General features: G+C 39.9%; 1 protein-coding gene across 1 annotated transcript; it reads left to right on the top strand.

Annotated features, from left to right (window-relative positions):
* The first annotated feature begins 336 nt into the window (after positions 1-336).
* On the top strand, positions 337-13869 carry LOC112900571 (wall-associated receptor kinase-like 8). The gene is made up of 7 exons (XM_025969418.1): positions 337-624; positions 6890-6918; positions 7266-7273; positions 10931-11536; positions 11644-12111; positions 12220-12375; positions 12451-13869. The coding sequence occupies exons 1-7, from the start codon at positions 337-339 to the stop codon at positions 13674-13676; spliced, it is 2781 nt and encodes a 926-aa protein (XP_025825203.1). The 3' UTR covers positions 13677-13869.
* Positions 13870-16679: the final 2810 nt, after the last annotated feature.

Below are 16679 nucleotides of genomic sequence, written 5' to 3'. Positions count from 1 at the left end.
GCTTCTGCCGGCCGAGGAGTAGACGGTTGACCTGTGTTAAGCATCTCCCTTACTCCGTAGACTTATCATGACAACACATCAGACCAGGCCTGAACCCAGGAAGATAAGATTTATTTGTTTTATATAATCTATCTATGTAGACACGTTCAATCGACAGTTCCTTCATTGACATTAGACAAGGAAAATGTCTTCCTATACAGTTCTTTGGAGACATATATATTCCGTTCCTTGGTGTGAGCATCATCATCAACTACATGTATCAGCATACACTTTTAGTCGCTATACTAAATACAGGCTCATGGCTGCAGTGAGCTAGCCGCGGCTACATATGGGGCGATGATGGGGCACCTTGCTCCTGACGCAGCGCTGATGGCTGCTCTGCTCCTACTTGGCTACGCTGGGGCTGCAGCGGCGCAAGGATCCGGTACTACGACAGTTCCCTCTGCATCTTCTCTCGCGGGCTGTCCCAAGACGTGCGGCAACCTGAGCTTCGCGTACCCCTTCGGCATCGGTGCTGGCTGCTTCCGGGTTCCCGGCTTCGAGCTCATCTGCAACCAGACCGCGCAACCCCCGAGGCTCTTCCTCTTGGATGGTGAAACGGAAGTCCTCTCCGACATCGATCCAGCAGATAATTTCGGCATAAATGGACCTGGTACGCATGTAGTTCATAAGTTCCGTGTAATTATAATAGCACCGTACCATATTATAAACCTTAACTGGATTTGACTAAATCTTTCTCAATGCACGTAGATAGCGCTTTGCTCTTTTAAGAGCGCACCAATATTCATCTTAGGAATCAATATGAACCGTCTTAGTTTGATCTCAGGCTTTATAGCACATGTTAAGTACATAAGTAGCCAATGATCAGGAAACATCTCAACTGGTCTTTCTTTGTTCTCTTATTTTTCTATAATATGATAGTAGAATCATAATACGTTGTAACACGGCTTATAGCCACAGTATCCAAAGTGACTTCAAAACTTTTTTTTTCTATATATAGTGAGACTGTGAGAGTGTAATCTCATCATTACCTGTTTTATATTTAGGATAACATCAGCATCTCCCCAATCTTTCATCTTAAAATTTTGAGAAAAAGGTACACGACTTCTTTAATTACATAAAGGCTTATCCTAAAAATCAGTATACGCACACAAATATAAGATCACTCATCTTGTCAAATCCGATTTTAAGGATAAAATTGAATGCTAAATAGGATCAAGCTCCATACATATAGCAATATCACTAGAAAATAATAAAAATAGTATCGCGTAAAAGAGTATTATAATGGCTTTAAAGTTTGTTAGAGATATATAGTTTATTCTTAAAACAAAGGCTCCAAACTTGACACGCAATCCATTAGGGGATTGCGTACGCCTAAGACTCAATAACATATGTTCAGAAAACTTTACAGCATATTCTTTTCTAAAGAGAGATTATAGAAGGTGTGAGTACACATATGGTTAGTACTCTACAGATGTTTGAAAAATATTACATGAAAAGCTAGACAACGAAAAGCTGACTGATTGACTACAAAATATGCAATTTTAGTTAGTGAAGTTTTATTAGTATCTAATTACTAAGCTATAAGTATATACCAACTCACACTAATAAAAAAGATAATATAAACATAAAACAAAACCATAAGGATGAACTATAATTTAATTCATCTTCAAATTCATTAATCATGTGAGGACCTAGGTGGCTGTTATCCATGAGAGTTGATATATTATTCTTATACACTCTACAAAAGGTCGCACATCTTTATGCCTAGGTCATGACACCATTATCTGGGGTGCCAGACATTGCCGAGATGTGTGTGCTACACGGTGTACTATGAGGCCTTTGCCAGACAGCTAAGACTAAGCTAGAGCTCCTTTAGTTTTTGTGGTTGCACTACTTTTATGAATGATTGCTCCATATTCTTAATAATACGTGATCATCTTGTAATTTAAAGTTGTGTAAAATAGAAGCAGGTGTAACATTGTTATCGTTGTCAACATGTTATCACAAACTACAACCAATTATAGCAACTAAGTAATAGCATCCAACAAGATAGATAAAATTTAGGTTGATAAGGAATTATGATTAAAGCTAGGTACAACCTTAAATAGGACCCATCATATTAAGGATATAACATGCAAAGGTGATTAATGAATAAAAATTATTAGGACGAAGCATGATGAAGTAACACTTTCAAAGGCATTAGCTCTTGTTCTTATAACTCTTAATCTTTAAAGTTCTTGGACAGCGTTCCTTTGAACTTGTCGCAAGCATCGGCATAGGCATACAAAGGAAACAAAGAAAACATGTGCAACTAAGAATAGTACAAAAATAAAAGTAAAAACTTTAAAATAGTGGATTAAAGGATAGAACTTATTTACTACGATCACAAGAGCGCAAGAAACATTAAAAACAGTTGAAAAGATCCAATCACCAGAAGATTTATATTTTAAAATAAAATAAAACAATATGCTAGATTTATTTGAATGACAAAATATATGTAAATGAAATTTAAAATAAATAAATTTAATTATATTTAATATATAAATAATCTTAGTCAAGTTTTATTTTTACATATTATAAATATAAATTATGCCAACTGATTATTTAGCTTTCAGAATAAAAGATATGTGGGAATATCTAAACGTATCACTTTATAAGTCATGTTTGGACTAATAAACAAGTTAAATGAAAACACATTTATGTGAGGCATTAATTAAGTAGTTCTAATTAGCTTTTATTTAGAAAAGCTAGTTTAAGTAGGCATTAATCAAACTAGTACTAAATTAAGTGTAAAAGATGAACTATATTACAACTGCGCTAATAAATTATTTCTTACACTTATAAAATATTAACACAACAAGAATGGATTAAAATGGGTTTAAAATGTGAAAACTATGACCTAAATAGAGTTTCAGGGACATAACACATAGTTGCCTGTAGATTTGTAGTGCTAACAGATAGTTTTAGCAGGATGGTTAGGGCTAAATCTGCAAAAGTACACAGATAGAGCTAGGTTGGAGACATCTAACAAATCTTGGGTGTTTACTGGAAAAACACCATGACACAGAATGCACATAAGAATAAAATAGGATTCTTCAGGGACTTTTTTATAAAAGGCTGAGGACGTGATCAGGGACGACCAAGCTTCTGGGCAGGCAGCTTTCCGCTGCTCCGGTGGCACTGAGAGGTAAGTGAATGGCGGCGGGCGTGAGGCTTAGTGCTAGAGCGACACCTTTACTCTAAAGACCACCTTAAGGATTCTCAAACCTTGGGACGTCCCTATTTGAGGGGTCTATGGTGCATGTTTTTTTGTGGGGGAGGTGATCCATATATAGGGACAAAACCCTTTACCTCCCCATCCGTAAGTAATATGGGACTAAAAGATGATGTACCTCGCTCTAATGATAATGAGCTTTGTGATTTGGCCCAATAAAACAATGGGATAGAATTGGGCTAAAAACGTGTGCATTTTGGCTGATCAACCTGGACCTAGGCCATGGATGGCTCATTATGGTTTAGGCTCTCTATTTTCAAACTAATAAATTTCCTAGTAAAAAATAAATACTACATAAATAGAATTTATATTTCAACCATGAAAAATAATCCTGAACATCCAAAAATCATAGGAAAATATCAGAGGTATAATTGGATGCAATCAACCCAAATAATATATTTAGAGCTCATTAAAATATTTCTAAATCATTTCCATAAATGGATTTCACTCTAGAAAATTGAAAATAATTGCTAGAAAACTGGAAACTTCTTGAAAAACCGAATCGATATCTAGCGTATTTTAAAAGATATAACACACATAAAACACATAATACCATTCAACATGAATGCAACACGCACAATAAATACCCTAAAGCATATAGTATACCATTCAACATGAAAATAGTTTTATTTATTAGTGTCATTTAATCACATTCTAAAATTAACATTTTTGGGGTCAAACACTTCCACCATTAGAGCGATAGTATACATATTTGGTAGCTTCATTCACAACAAATTTAGCATATGTTAAAGTTTTCTATAACATCTCATGTCATTCCTTAGGTACTTGCTTGAGGCCATACAAAGATTTCAACAGTTTACAAAGCATTCCTTCTTGACCCTTTGCTAGAAATATATTTGGGTGATCCATACAGATCTCCACATCTAACTCCCCATTTAGGAAAGCTATGTTCCTGATTTGATAAACAAGAAGATCATGAGAGGTTCCCAAGGAAAGTAACCCTCTAATTGTTATCAATCATACAATATGTGAATAAGTGTCGAGGAAATCTTGTCCTTATTTTTGGATATAACTCTTGCACACTAGTCTTGCCTTTACTTTTAAATAGTGCCATAAGTCCTAAACTTTTTCTAACACCTGCTTGCGCCCAGGGTGCGCTCGTAAGGACATTCAACGATTGACCAAGTACCATTAGACATAATAAGCTCCATCTTACTGTGTATCGCTTACTTCTAACAGTTGGTGTTAGGGGATGAATATGCATCTTCAATGGTTCTTGGTATGTCATGCACAAGGTATTAATAAAATCATCACGATTTGAGTGTGATAAATATGACCTATTGTACTACCTATCATTTGTTGAAAAGTCCTATTGTATCTAACATGGCATTAGCCAAATCAATTTGAGTGTGATAAATATGACCTTACACGATGGATCGTTCTATCAAGTTAGGTTTATACTTCAACTTTATAGATTTTAAAATAGTGCAATGCTTCATATTTTGACATCAACAATTATGTAGACAAATCAAGTACATTCATCTATTAAAGTCATGAAATGCATTTTTTCACATTTTTGGCAACACACCATTCATTCCGCACAAATTGAAATGAATTAGTTTTAAAGGTGTCAAGTCCCTCACTTCCCGGACCTTGAGAGGCTTGCGAGGTTGCTTCAACTCCACACTTAGAACCTTTGATTAAAGTGAATTCCAAAAGTAAATTTAAACTGGCCTGCGGTGTCATCATGCAACATTAATTTATATGATAGAGTCACCAATGCCAAACATTGGACTCATCAAAATTAACTACATGATTCACAATATTATTACATGCATTATACAAAGAATAGTGGACAACCTTCCGTAATTATAACCATTTCTAACAAAATCTTATGTTTAGACAAATACAAATATATAGGATTCAAAGATTACTTTAACACTATCTCTACATGATACAAAGCTGCTGATCAGAATATTCTTGGAGAGGTTATGTTGCACGTTCTTTAGTTGCAGGATCTTTCTTGGAGTAAGTTTCAGATTGATTGAACCAACACCAAGAACAAAAGCATATGTTCCGTTGTCCATTAACTAGGTGCAAGTCCCTTTGCCATGGTAAGATGAAACAAGGAAACTTCAGCACACATATGAATATAAGACTGGTGTCAACCCACCATTCCGGTGAATGACAAACTGATAGAAGTGTTAATAAATTACGATACCCTGATGTTCCAGTAGTACTGTTTCTAATAACAATATTTGCAAACATTTTATTCTTCTTCCACTCGTGGTCTTTGTACTCATATGTAGAGTGTACATGATCAGCAAAAACTATATTTGCATACATTCATCCTTATTCTTCTTCAGCTTCTCAAATGTGGTTGTTTGATTAGTCTTTGTAGTGTTCTCCTACTTATTCTTCTTCTTATTATTCTTATTGTCTAAAGCAGTGGAGTTTTGTTAAATACAAATTTGGCGCTTCATGATTTAACAAGTCCTTTTCGTGAGTATCTTTTGCCCTCGCCTTCTTTTCCACATCAAGACTCCTGATGAGATCAACAACACTTAACTCTTTTCTCTTCTGTTTCTAAGAAGTGGCAAAATCCTTCTAAATAGCTACTCGTTAAGTACCAAAATCGCTCGTCAATTTGATCAGAAAATAAATCAAATAAAGGAGAGCTAATATTTCTTACACGTATATTAGTTTAGAATAATATTTTCCACATGTCCCCTGGATTTAGTGGCATGTAGGGAATTGAGCAGATCTAAAGAGAGAACACACCAAGGTGGCAAGAAGCACAACTCCGACAAATCACACATTGCCCACTCAACCCCTCATGGATAAAAGGGCCCACAAAACTACCAAAATCGACTTAGGACAATGCAGTGCACGGGCAAACTACATAAGGGCCCACTTGTCAGCCTCCCTGTAAAGGTCGGTGTCCAGAGGCGGTTGCCCTGGTTCAGCAGAACCAGAGGTGGGACCTCTAGCCTCCACCTTCCACGTGGTAGCTTTTGGTTGCTCCCCAATGGTGGTTGTGCATGCATCTACCAATTTTACAGGCGAAACCGCCTTACTCAAGTCTATAAATATGAGAGGGGGGCTCCATTTAGAGACACACAACAAGTTGCTCATTCACTATTCTCTCTTGCTTTAGTTCATAGGCTAGTGGAGTTTAGGCTAAAATAGTTCTTCTATAGGTTTTGGGGGGGGTGCTAGGAGATCTTGGTATAGCTTTAGTATTTATCTCTCTTTGTAATTCTTGAATATCTCTAATAGCATTATCTTCTTTATCTTTGTGTATGTGTGGTTCATATTCTGCCTTATTAGATGTATGTCCATTATTTAGTTTCTACTTGTATTATATACCTTCCATGATTAGATGAGTAAATCTAGTGCCATGACATCGGTTCCAGTATTTGAATATTTGCTCGAGTGCAATGTCCGTCGATCCGGAGGGTCGGAGCTCCGCGCGGGGTGCTAGAGTATCTCTTATCAATGCAGGCATGGGGCCTAGGTTGATCGAGTATTGTTGGATGCGGCTTTACCCCATGATTTGTAGAGGTAGGCAGTAGGTAGTGACAGCCCTGCTCGTCCTCCATAATCCTCCACGTTTCGGTCAAGTAGTAAGAGGTCCATAAAGTAGCCAAGTTAGTTGGTGGCTCCTCTGCCAGTCATGTGTGGTTCTCTCGATAGTGCCTGGGAGCCTAAACCTGGGTCCTAATCATGTTTATATGCATGTGTGTATAATATAAGCTTGTATATTTAAATTTAGAAGTATGTATATCCCTAGTGGTTCTCTTCTTCCTATCTCCCTGCCTATATCTTCTTGATGAGCTTGAGTGAAACTTGTGTATTACCTCCATACCTATATTACACTTTCCCTATTTGTACATTGAATACTCAGTCAAGATTTAATCATCAACTTAGTTAATCTATAACTGCTGCCTTCCCAACAGAAATATAAATACAACGCTCGAGATATTCACGGGTAAAATGCTATGATAGTATATCCGTGCACTTGCAGATTTATGTGTGACTGTAAGAAATACCTACACTAGCAGCTTAGCAACCTCCTGCCACAAACTTGTTGAGCAACAAACACTAGAGTTTTTTTGCCGGTACATGAATCTCATGGGATGCTCTACTGCGGCAAATGGTCATCAACAATCTTCTAGTCATAGAATCATTCCATGATATATAGCTCACTCCTAGCATTACACCGAATTTTGCCTCAAGTCCATCCCACAATTCCTTACCAGACCACAATGACAATTAGACATCCACAAAGCTTTCAGTGAGTAAACTTATCATAACGCCTCGGAAAAGGCTATCGCCTACCAGGAAAGCCATCTTTGAGTACTATGGCAAAACTATTGTCTGTGAAGTGCCTAATTAACAGGTTTTGGGATTGTTAAGAACTCATGCAAATCACGGCATATTTTGACCATAATATACATAGTAAAACATGATGTTGTTTACATTGAGTGATCTTTGACAACAATAAACATGTTCATGTTTAATTTTCAATTTAAGATAACAAAGCTAAGAACTGTAGAAGGTTCAAGATGTATCCTTTCACACCCGATTTTGAAAGCAAAACCAAATGCATAGCATATGTGTGCCAGGATCCATTCTCACACATATATTGACACTATAAGTGAACACATCAAAGACAATGTTCAAAACGTAAACAAAATATTAAATAACTTTATTACACTATGATAGTTTAGACTTGAAAGTCTTTAAGCCTTCCATCGATATCCTAAATGAACTCGACAGCAACAGTTTCTTCTTCCATAGGCACTTGACGGGTGAATGCAAACTTAGAACTCCTCGAAGTCGCTGAAGTGCTCCACTTCCATATTCTCTTCTAAACAACAGTTTAGGCAAGGGTGAGTACTCTTATGGTTGGCACTCAACAAGTGGGGGAAGTATGCAAGGCCATCAAAGAGAGGTTAATAGGCTTATAGCGGTTAGCATTTTTAGTTGATCATATTTCATTAGCAAGCATCTAATATCTAGATATAAGTTTATACCAACCCACTTAAGAATAAAGAAAACCACATTACAACAAAACCAAGAAACCATAGATTAGATTATTCTTTAAGTTCAATTATCATGTGAGTATCCAAGTCGCTTGTAACCATGAGCACGACTGATATATCAGTTTAAATTCTACAAATGTTGTACACTTTCACCACAAATCATGTCTCGCTTGATATCCGAGGTTGCTAGCCTCTTAAACACTTCCGAGGTGAGTGGCAGGGATCCACTTTGAAGCCTTTACAAAGACACATGAAAAACTAGATAGCCCACTAGTGTTTCGGTAGCGGTATGAACCATAACCCTCTCTAATGGTCAATACCTTAGCAAAGGCTGCTACCCCAAGAGGACCGGACTATACACCAACACTGACCCCCTCCTTGTCCTTTCGGTAAGACTATCAATTAACTACATGCCTAATTAATCGGCTAAGATCAGAGCCATGTGACAATTATGATTGAACTGTTTTCTTAGATGGTTCTCCATGTTCCATTTAAACAAATGATCTTGCATTTATCCGAGTATAACAACAAATAATTCATGATTAACATTGTCAACAGATTATGATAACACCATTTCCAAAGTTAAGCAACTAAGCATTTCTACCCAACAAAATAGTAAATCCAGTGTTCAAGGTTTGGCTACAAAGACTAGGTAAATCCTTAGTAGGTGACCCAGCAAGTTATGCAATACGAGAATAAAGTAAAGTGAATTATCATGCTATTATTAGGACAAAATAGAATATGCAGGGGGAGAAGGCCACTTGCCTTCATCGTCAAGTGATGTGTCTCTTCCTCGAACTGCTGCCCTTGAACTTCCTCAAACGGCGCGTCGTCTACACGGTCACACAAGAAAAACATATAACAAAAGAAGAAACAGCACAATAAATAGAAAAAAAGAGAAAAACAAGATCATAATGTTACTGAGCATGTTGCAAGGATCGCATGAGCGTGAGAATCGATGAAAACGGAGTTGAAACGAAGAAGTTATGGCTAAAATATGGTTTCAGGCACTTATTTGCGAGAGATTTGAACTTCCAGGAGCTAGACTGAAAGAAACCAAGGGCTTGAACCTAATCAAACTTAAAATGCAGGGGTTAGATGGAAAACAAAGAGGTTAGGGACGCGGGCTCTAATATAGAAAAGCTAAGGGGCTAAAACAAAAGAAAAAAGATCTTTTTGTAAGCATTTTTGAACTAGACGGGGCGGCGGGTTGATTTTGTTAAAACTGAGGGGTTCTATTGCAAAACAAGCAAGGGTTGACTAGTACTGACTCAGTTGACCCGGTCAGGTCGGATCCGATCTGTTGGATCACGATGGCGGCAGCGGGTTGGGGGGCTGGTGGCGGCACTGCTCGCCGACGACGAGCAGAGGTAGCGGCGGGTCGCCGGAGATACGTGAAATCGCATTTCCTACCGGGTTTTTGGGTGCTGTTTGCACGGGGAGAGACAGCGCGAGGTGGGGAACTCGGTGCTGGGGTCGGGAGAATGAGCTGGTGCGGCGGAGGGGCTGCACAACGATACAACAGCTAAGGTGAAGTTCGGCGAGCAATTGCCATGGCAAGCAAGTGAGAGGGAGAGGGAAAAGAGGGTCGGGAGGCTCCTCACCACGTCACGGAGCTCCAATGGCGGTCGTGGGTGGTGAGAATGCAGCGGAGCGGTGGATCAACAGTGTGGCCGAGCGTGACGACGACGGCCGCGAGAGCGAGCGAGCGAGTGTGAGGGAGTGAGAGAGGGGAGAGGCAGGGAGCAGGGGCTCAGGTGCATCTTATATAGGCCAAGGAGAGGAGAGGAAAGGCCGGCGGCAGGGGAGGAGGTGGAGCTTGGTGGCTGGCCATCAAGGCCATTATGGCGGCGGCAGTTTGCGGCGAAGGGAGGAGGAAAGGCGAGGGGTTTGGCGGCTCATTACTGAGCCTTGATGGTGGGCTCAGTGGGGGAGGGAGGGAGAAGGCGAGTGGGCGTGGGACATGGGCAGCTGGCGGTGCTGCAGCGCAGAGGGGAGGCGAAGCGGCTGGAGGTGGGAGATGACCCTAATAGGTGGCGCCCACCTGTCAGTGACAGAGAGAGAGAAGGGGGAGCGGATCGGGCCGAGGGTGGAAGCTAGGCTGGGCGCACTTTGGGCCGAGTGGGGAGCTTGGGCCGTGTGGGGAAAGGAAGAGAAGGAGAGAAGAAGAGAAGAGAGAGCTGGGCTGGGTTGGCTTTGCAGAGAGAGAGAGAGAGAGAGAGATAAGGACTTCTATTTTTTTCAAAAAGGGTGTTACATATCCTGAGGTGGGACCAGTGCAGATATGGTTGTGCCGTTCTATGAATGAGTCAACATTTTGATTGCAGCTATCGGTGTAGTCGATCAAGGTGCAACATCCTATGAATCATTCAACATTTTGATTGCAGCTACTCGGTGTATAGTGGATCACTCAAACAGCTTACTCAGTGTCCATGTATTAGTTTCATTAGGATCTCCCTCAACTTTGGATTAATCAATTTCATCAACTGCCTACCATTAATGTCGGGCCTTGTAATTTAATTGATCTAATTAAATATAAAAATGGGCCTAGCCCAATTAAATCCAACATATAGTTGTGTTGTGTGCTTTGGTTTTTCCCTAAGAGCAAATACTTATATCATGCTCCACTAATTGTTAATAACAGATATACGTGTCGGCATTTCGTACTCCACACCAATCAGATCTGGCGTGGATGTTTACAACATGTCATGGAAAGTACCTCGCCAACCTTTTACTGGCGCGCTGTACACAGAACTGAACTTCACTGGCTGTGACTTTGATATATATTGGTTAGATGACGTTCACTCTAGGGTATTGATATGTACTGTTACTTGCCCTAGCGAAGGGATCGCAGAAAGCGTTGCCAGGCAGCACTGCAACGGTACTGGATGCTGCCGTTATGCCTTTGGCTACATGGTGGGTTTTTCCTTGGAGCTCCAGTTTGTCAGGCACAACCGCGGCAAAGGCGGCAGCATGCTCGAAGGGGAAATGCAACAGATCAATCCGACCTCTCTATGGGACAGAATCAGTGTCGAAACACGTTACATGAGGCTTTCTTGGGGCTTTTTACTGGATCGACGACCAAGCTGCGCTGCCATGGTGGACAACAAGACAAGCTATGCATGTATCAGCAAGTATAGCACTTGCACTAATAACTGGTACTCCGGGATCTTACGTTCATATCGTTGTGAATGCGAGAATGGATATGTTGGCAATCCATATGTGTCAGATGGCTGCTCGCGTGATCGAGGTATCATATGGACTTTATGGAACTTCATTGCTGCTGCATTACGTTTTTAAATATCGTCGCATTAATCATGTTGAATAAATCAACCTACCCTCAAATATAATGGACAGGGTATAATCCTGTTCCGCGGAAGGCGAATTGTGGCAGATCATGTGGCAACATCAGCGTTCCATTTCCATTCGGCCTAGAGGAAGACTGCTCTGCAAGGAAGCAATTTCAGCTCGAGTGCTCTGACATGAGATCCTCCAGGCTTCAGCTTATTAGTCTGAGCTACTACTATGTGCGGCAGATCAGCATCAACGAAGGGATTATTGAAACAATAGATACTGATGAATCTTATTATACGGGAACTAAAAGCATCTACACCGGTTCAATGGGCACTCAAGAATTGCACTGGGTGGTAGCCAATCTTAGCTGCCAAGAGGCACAAGAGAATTTCACTACATATGCATGCGTCAGTGCTAACAGTACATGCCTGGATGTCAGCTCAAGAAGTAGTTTCTATGGTTATCTTGGTTATCGATGCAAATGCATGGCTGGCTTTCATGGAAACCCTTATGTCCCTAATGGTTGCCGAGGTACTTCCCATACTCGAAAGTCGAAAAGTGCATAAACATTTTATAGGACTGACACATTTATATTCTGCTTTTATTGATTTCTCTCACCAAACTAACATGTGGATGCAGATGTCAATGAGTGTGAAACTACACCAGGAATTTGTAAAGGATTGTGCCATAATACTATAGGAGGTTATAATTGCACAAAATGTCCACATAAAACAGAGTATGATGCCACAAAAATGAGGTGCACTCCAACCAACAAGCAAAAAGGTCTTCTGCTAGGTGAGTTTGCAGCCTATTGATTTCACAATAATAATTAAAGAGGAAAACATTGATAACAATAATTGTGCTTGATAGGTATCGTGATCGGCCTTGGTGTTGGCTTTGGAGTTCCTCTTCTCGGCTTAAGTGCTACATTTATTGTCCTTAGGTGGAAAGAAGACGTTCGAAAGAAACAACGCAGGAAATATTTCCGGGAGAACCAAGGTATTCTACTCGAACAGTTAATATCTTTGGATGAAAATGCCAGTGACAAGACAAAAATATTCTCCTTAGAAGATCTAGAATATGCAACACACAACTTTGACCAAACACGTATACTTGGTTGTGGAGGACATGGCACAGTATACAAAGGCATCTTACCTGATCAGCGAGTGGTGGCCATAAAAAGTTCTAAGGTTATCGAACAATGTGAAATCAATCAGTTCATTAATGAGGTCATTATTCTTTCACACATAAACCACAGAAATATCGTAAGACTATTCGGATGTTGTCTTGAAACCAAGGTCCCGTTGCTGGTATATGACTTTGTTCCCAATGGTTCATTATATGATATTCTTCATTCAAGTTCACATAGCAGTTTCTCATTGTCATGGGATGACTGCCTAAGAATTGCCCTAGAAGTTGCAGGGGCTCTCTGTTATCTCCACTCTGCAGCTTCAGTATTGGTTTTCCATCGGGATGTAAAGTCATCTAATATACTCCTTGATGCAAACTACACTGCTAAAGTTTCAGATTTTGGAGCTTCAAGGGTAGTTCCTATTGACCAGACTCATGTTAACACAAATGTACAAGGCACATTTGGTTACTTGGATCCAGAGTATTACCGAACTGGACAGCTAAATGAAAAGAGTGACGTGTATAGTTTTGGTGTTGTACTTGTTGAGTTGCTTATCAGAAAGGAGCCTGTTTTTACTACTCCCTCAGGCTCAAAACAAAACTTGTCAAGTTACTTCCTATGGGAGTTGAAGTCAAGGCCAATAAAAGAGATAGTTGGTGCTCAAATCCGTGAGGAAGCAACTGAGGAAGAAATTAACAGTGTAGCAGACCTCGCAGAGATGTGCCTACGGCTCCACGGTGAAGAGAGACCTACTATGAAGCAAGTGGAGATGACATTGCACACGTTGCATGTGAAAAGGTCAAATGTATGCCGGGTTGCTCAAGGAGACAATCAAGATATACAGCAGTTGATGTCCTCTAGAGATAATGTTGCTCCTCTGGCTAGCTGTAGCCTAGACCAACAAAACCGAAGATGCTACAGCTTGGAGCAAGAGTTCATATCATCTGCCGAGATACCCCGATAAAAGTTTACCATCATCATATATAGATATATATATGACCATCCTAAAAGCGTCCCATTGAAGTTATTAGCTTCAACCTATCAGCTTCCTAGCTATCTATTAGCTATTAGTATCTGGAACTGTATCTGAATTGTGCTTCTATGTGTGCATGTCTGGCCCTATTTTGTACTTCAAACATGCAATAAATAAATTCAGTTTCAACCAAACATGGGGTTGAGCAGTAGCATGGATACTAACCAACTAACAAAATAAAATTACTAGAACTCACAATAAACCAGCACTACTAAAAACATTTTTTAGGACGGGTAAAAACATATTATTAGGGGCGGGTACGGTACCCGGCTCTGCTTCTCGAAGCTTGTCAGACCCGGGGCTACGGAACTGTGTACATAACGTAGTTTAAAGAGGTTTAAGAGATTAAGTCCGTCTTATCTCTTATTTATCTCGTTTATCTCTTATTTATCCCGTTTAAGTAGGAGATAGAGCTAACCGATACAGAAGGAATCTGCTCGAGATTTATTCTGGTACGATTCCTTAGCTGGTGTTGGTTAGTATCTTTGTAACCCTAGCCTCCCGGATATATAAGGGAGGGCAGGGACCCTTCTCAAAATAAGATCTCCAGATCATTCTACACCAAAGACAATACGAATCACCATACAGGACGTAGGGTATTACGCATCTTGCGGCCCGAACCTGTCTAAGTTTTGTGTTCCTTGCACCTTCGAGTTCCTGATCTTGGCGTCTCCTCATCTAAACTTACCACCTTGGGTATACCCCTCGGTGGGCAGCCGGTAAAACACCGACAAAGCTAGAAACACTATTTGCAGGGGTGGGTAACACAGCGGCCCATAGAAATCTAGAAAATGAAAAGATTAGAAAAAACTCAAAAATAGCAAAATAAAAAAGAAAAAAATATCCTTGCCAACCGGCTACCACCACAAGCCCCTCTAGTACCGAGGTATAATTTTTTTATAAAATATACACACTTGCGTAAATCGGGGTTACTTGTTACTCTATGAGGTATGCTATTCTTTTGTATTAACTCTGGAATCGATTCGTAGGAGCAGGTGACGCCATCATCTGCACCTAGAAATCTATTTCCAGGGGGCGGGTGACGCCATCATCCGTCCCTGAAAATATTTTTCTATTTTATTCCAAAAATTTATTTAAATCTTTAAATATAGTAAAATAAATAAAAAAGTAAAACTTCTACGCTATGGTTATTGTGAACTATAGATACAGAAAAAATGCCAAATATATTTTCGTGTATATCGAGGTTAAGATTGTGGAAATATTAAAGTATGACTTGAGTTGTGTAAGATACTATATAGTCATAACAATTAGAAAATTTATATAATTATTTGGAAAATTAAATGAGTTTAAATGAAAAAGTTATCAACTACAGATTTTAGGTGTCATCAACCTCTATAATTTTGGATAAAATTTGACTTCATCTGAAATCATATGAAAAAGTTATGAATTATTTTGTGTGGAACCATTCGTAGGGGCGGGTTATACCATCAACCGCCCCTGGAAAATGCATTTTTAGGGGCTGGTGACATCATTACCTGTCTCTGGAAATAGAGCTAGTATTTCCGGGAATGGGTAATGGCGTCACCCGCTCCTAAAAATGCATTTCTGGGGGTGGGTGATCAGTGTCACCCACACCTAAAAATGATGGTCATTGCCATGGACGGGTAAAGCCATCATCTGCCCCGAGCGGGAGAATTGCTACAGTAACACCACTCTATTTGTAGGAGCGGGTTATCCTTTGTGCCCCCTTAACAAAATGGAGCGCCCCTGCAAATCGTTTTGCAGTAGTGCAGCTTTCTGACTAAACTGGTCTTAAAATCGTTCATCCAAACAATTGAACTGTGGTGCAGCACGGTGGCTAGAGCATAGCGGTGGTCCAATCACGAGCAGAAGCACAGGCATGCACAGCGAGGAGAGAAAGAGAGCATTGTGTAGTACATTTTGTCCCAGCGCGTGAATCTCAATGATCGATATATGAGATAAAAGACGGATGACCATCAACAAATAGGAACTCACTCTAAAGACCCTGTACCGACAAACAACCCCGACAACTCGGCTCAATTGGCGAAACACCTTATTCATTGTTAGCCTAGCCACTACCTCTAATGCAATAACGTGCATGTCACCGTTTTTGCCAATTACAAATGCTGGTAAACAAACCTAGCATCCATCAACTAAGAAGGCAATGTTTCCAGTAAACCAATCAAAATTTTCAAATAGATAAATTAAAATTTACACGCTCTATCTTCTTCCATATCTGTTGTATCATCCTCTCACATCCTGGGTGCATATTTCCGCAAACCATGTCACCATGGTGATGTCACACTGCTTCACCTCCTATTTATATATGTTGCATTATTCCCCATTCTGTTTTGTGCATAAACCCTAGATCACCTACAACAGTAATAGAAAGGTTACACGAGGCTCCCTGTGTCCGTGAGACAATGTAAGCAATGGTCATATGTGTAGGGAGGATGGAGGATAGCATGACAAGGACCTGTGAGAGAATAAGCTAAGGCAGCATAGGAAACATGATGTTCATGTAACAGAGATGGTGGGACGGGAAAAAACTGTGTGCAGGTAGGAACGAAGACAAGAGCGGGAGGGGAATTACCGCATTGAGTGAGATTTGGACTTTGCGAGGACCAAGTGCACCAATAAGTGTGCGAGCAATACTTTGATAATAATATCATGCAGTCAGCACGGTCCGTCCAATAAATGAGCCATGGAGATCCCTTCAATATGATTCAACTTTAATTTTGCTCGACTAGACTTAGGGCAATCCTAAACCATAGTATGCATGAGCAGTGTCTATTTTGGCATATCATCAAGATACCAACTTTAGAAACTACGCTCTACAACCCGTGATATTTTGGTGTAGTTTTCTATTAAACTCACTCTCTCTTCTTCACCTATCATATTTATTCTCCATTTATTATGAAGATAGCACCTCACTCTCAATGCACAACTTAA

This window comes from Panicum hallii, chromosome 7 (genome assembly GCF_002211085.1).
Source record: "Panicum hallii strain FIL2 chromosome 7, PHallii_v3.1, whole genome shotgun sequence".
In the NCBI taxonomy this organism is placed as follows: Eukaryota; Viridiplantae; Streptophyta; class Magnoliopsida; order Poales; family Poaceae; genus Panicum; species Panicum hallii.
This window is presented reverse-complemented; position numbering and strand designations above follow the sequence as displayed.

Coding starts and splice junctions, on each gene's coding strand:
- LOC112900571 (XM_025969418.1), top strand. CDS start 337: ATGATGGGGCACCTTGCTCCTGACGCAGCGCTGATGGCTGCTCTGCTC. Junction 11,537..11,643: donor TGGCTGCTCGCGTGATCGAG/GTATCATATGGA, acceptor TATAATGGACAG/GGTATAATCCTGTTCCGCGG. Junction 12,112..12,219: donor TGTCCCTAATGGTTGCCGAG/GTACTTCCCATA, acceptor ATGTGGATGCAG/ATGTCAATGAGTGTGAAACT.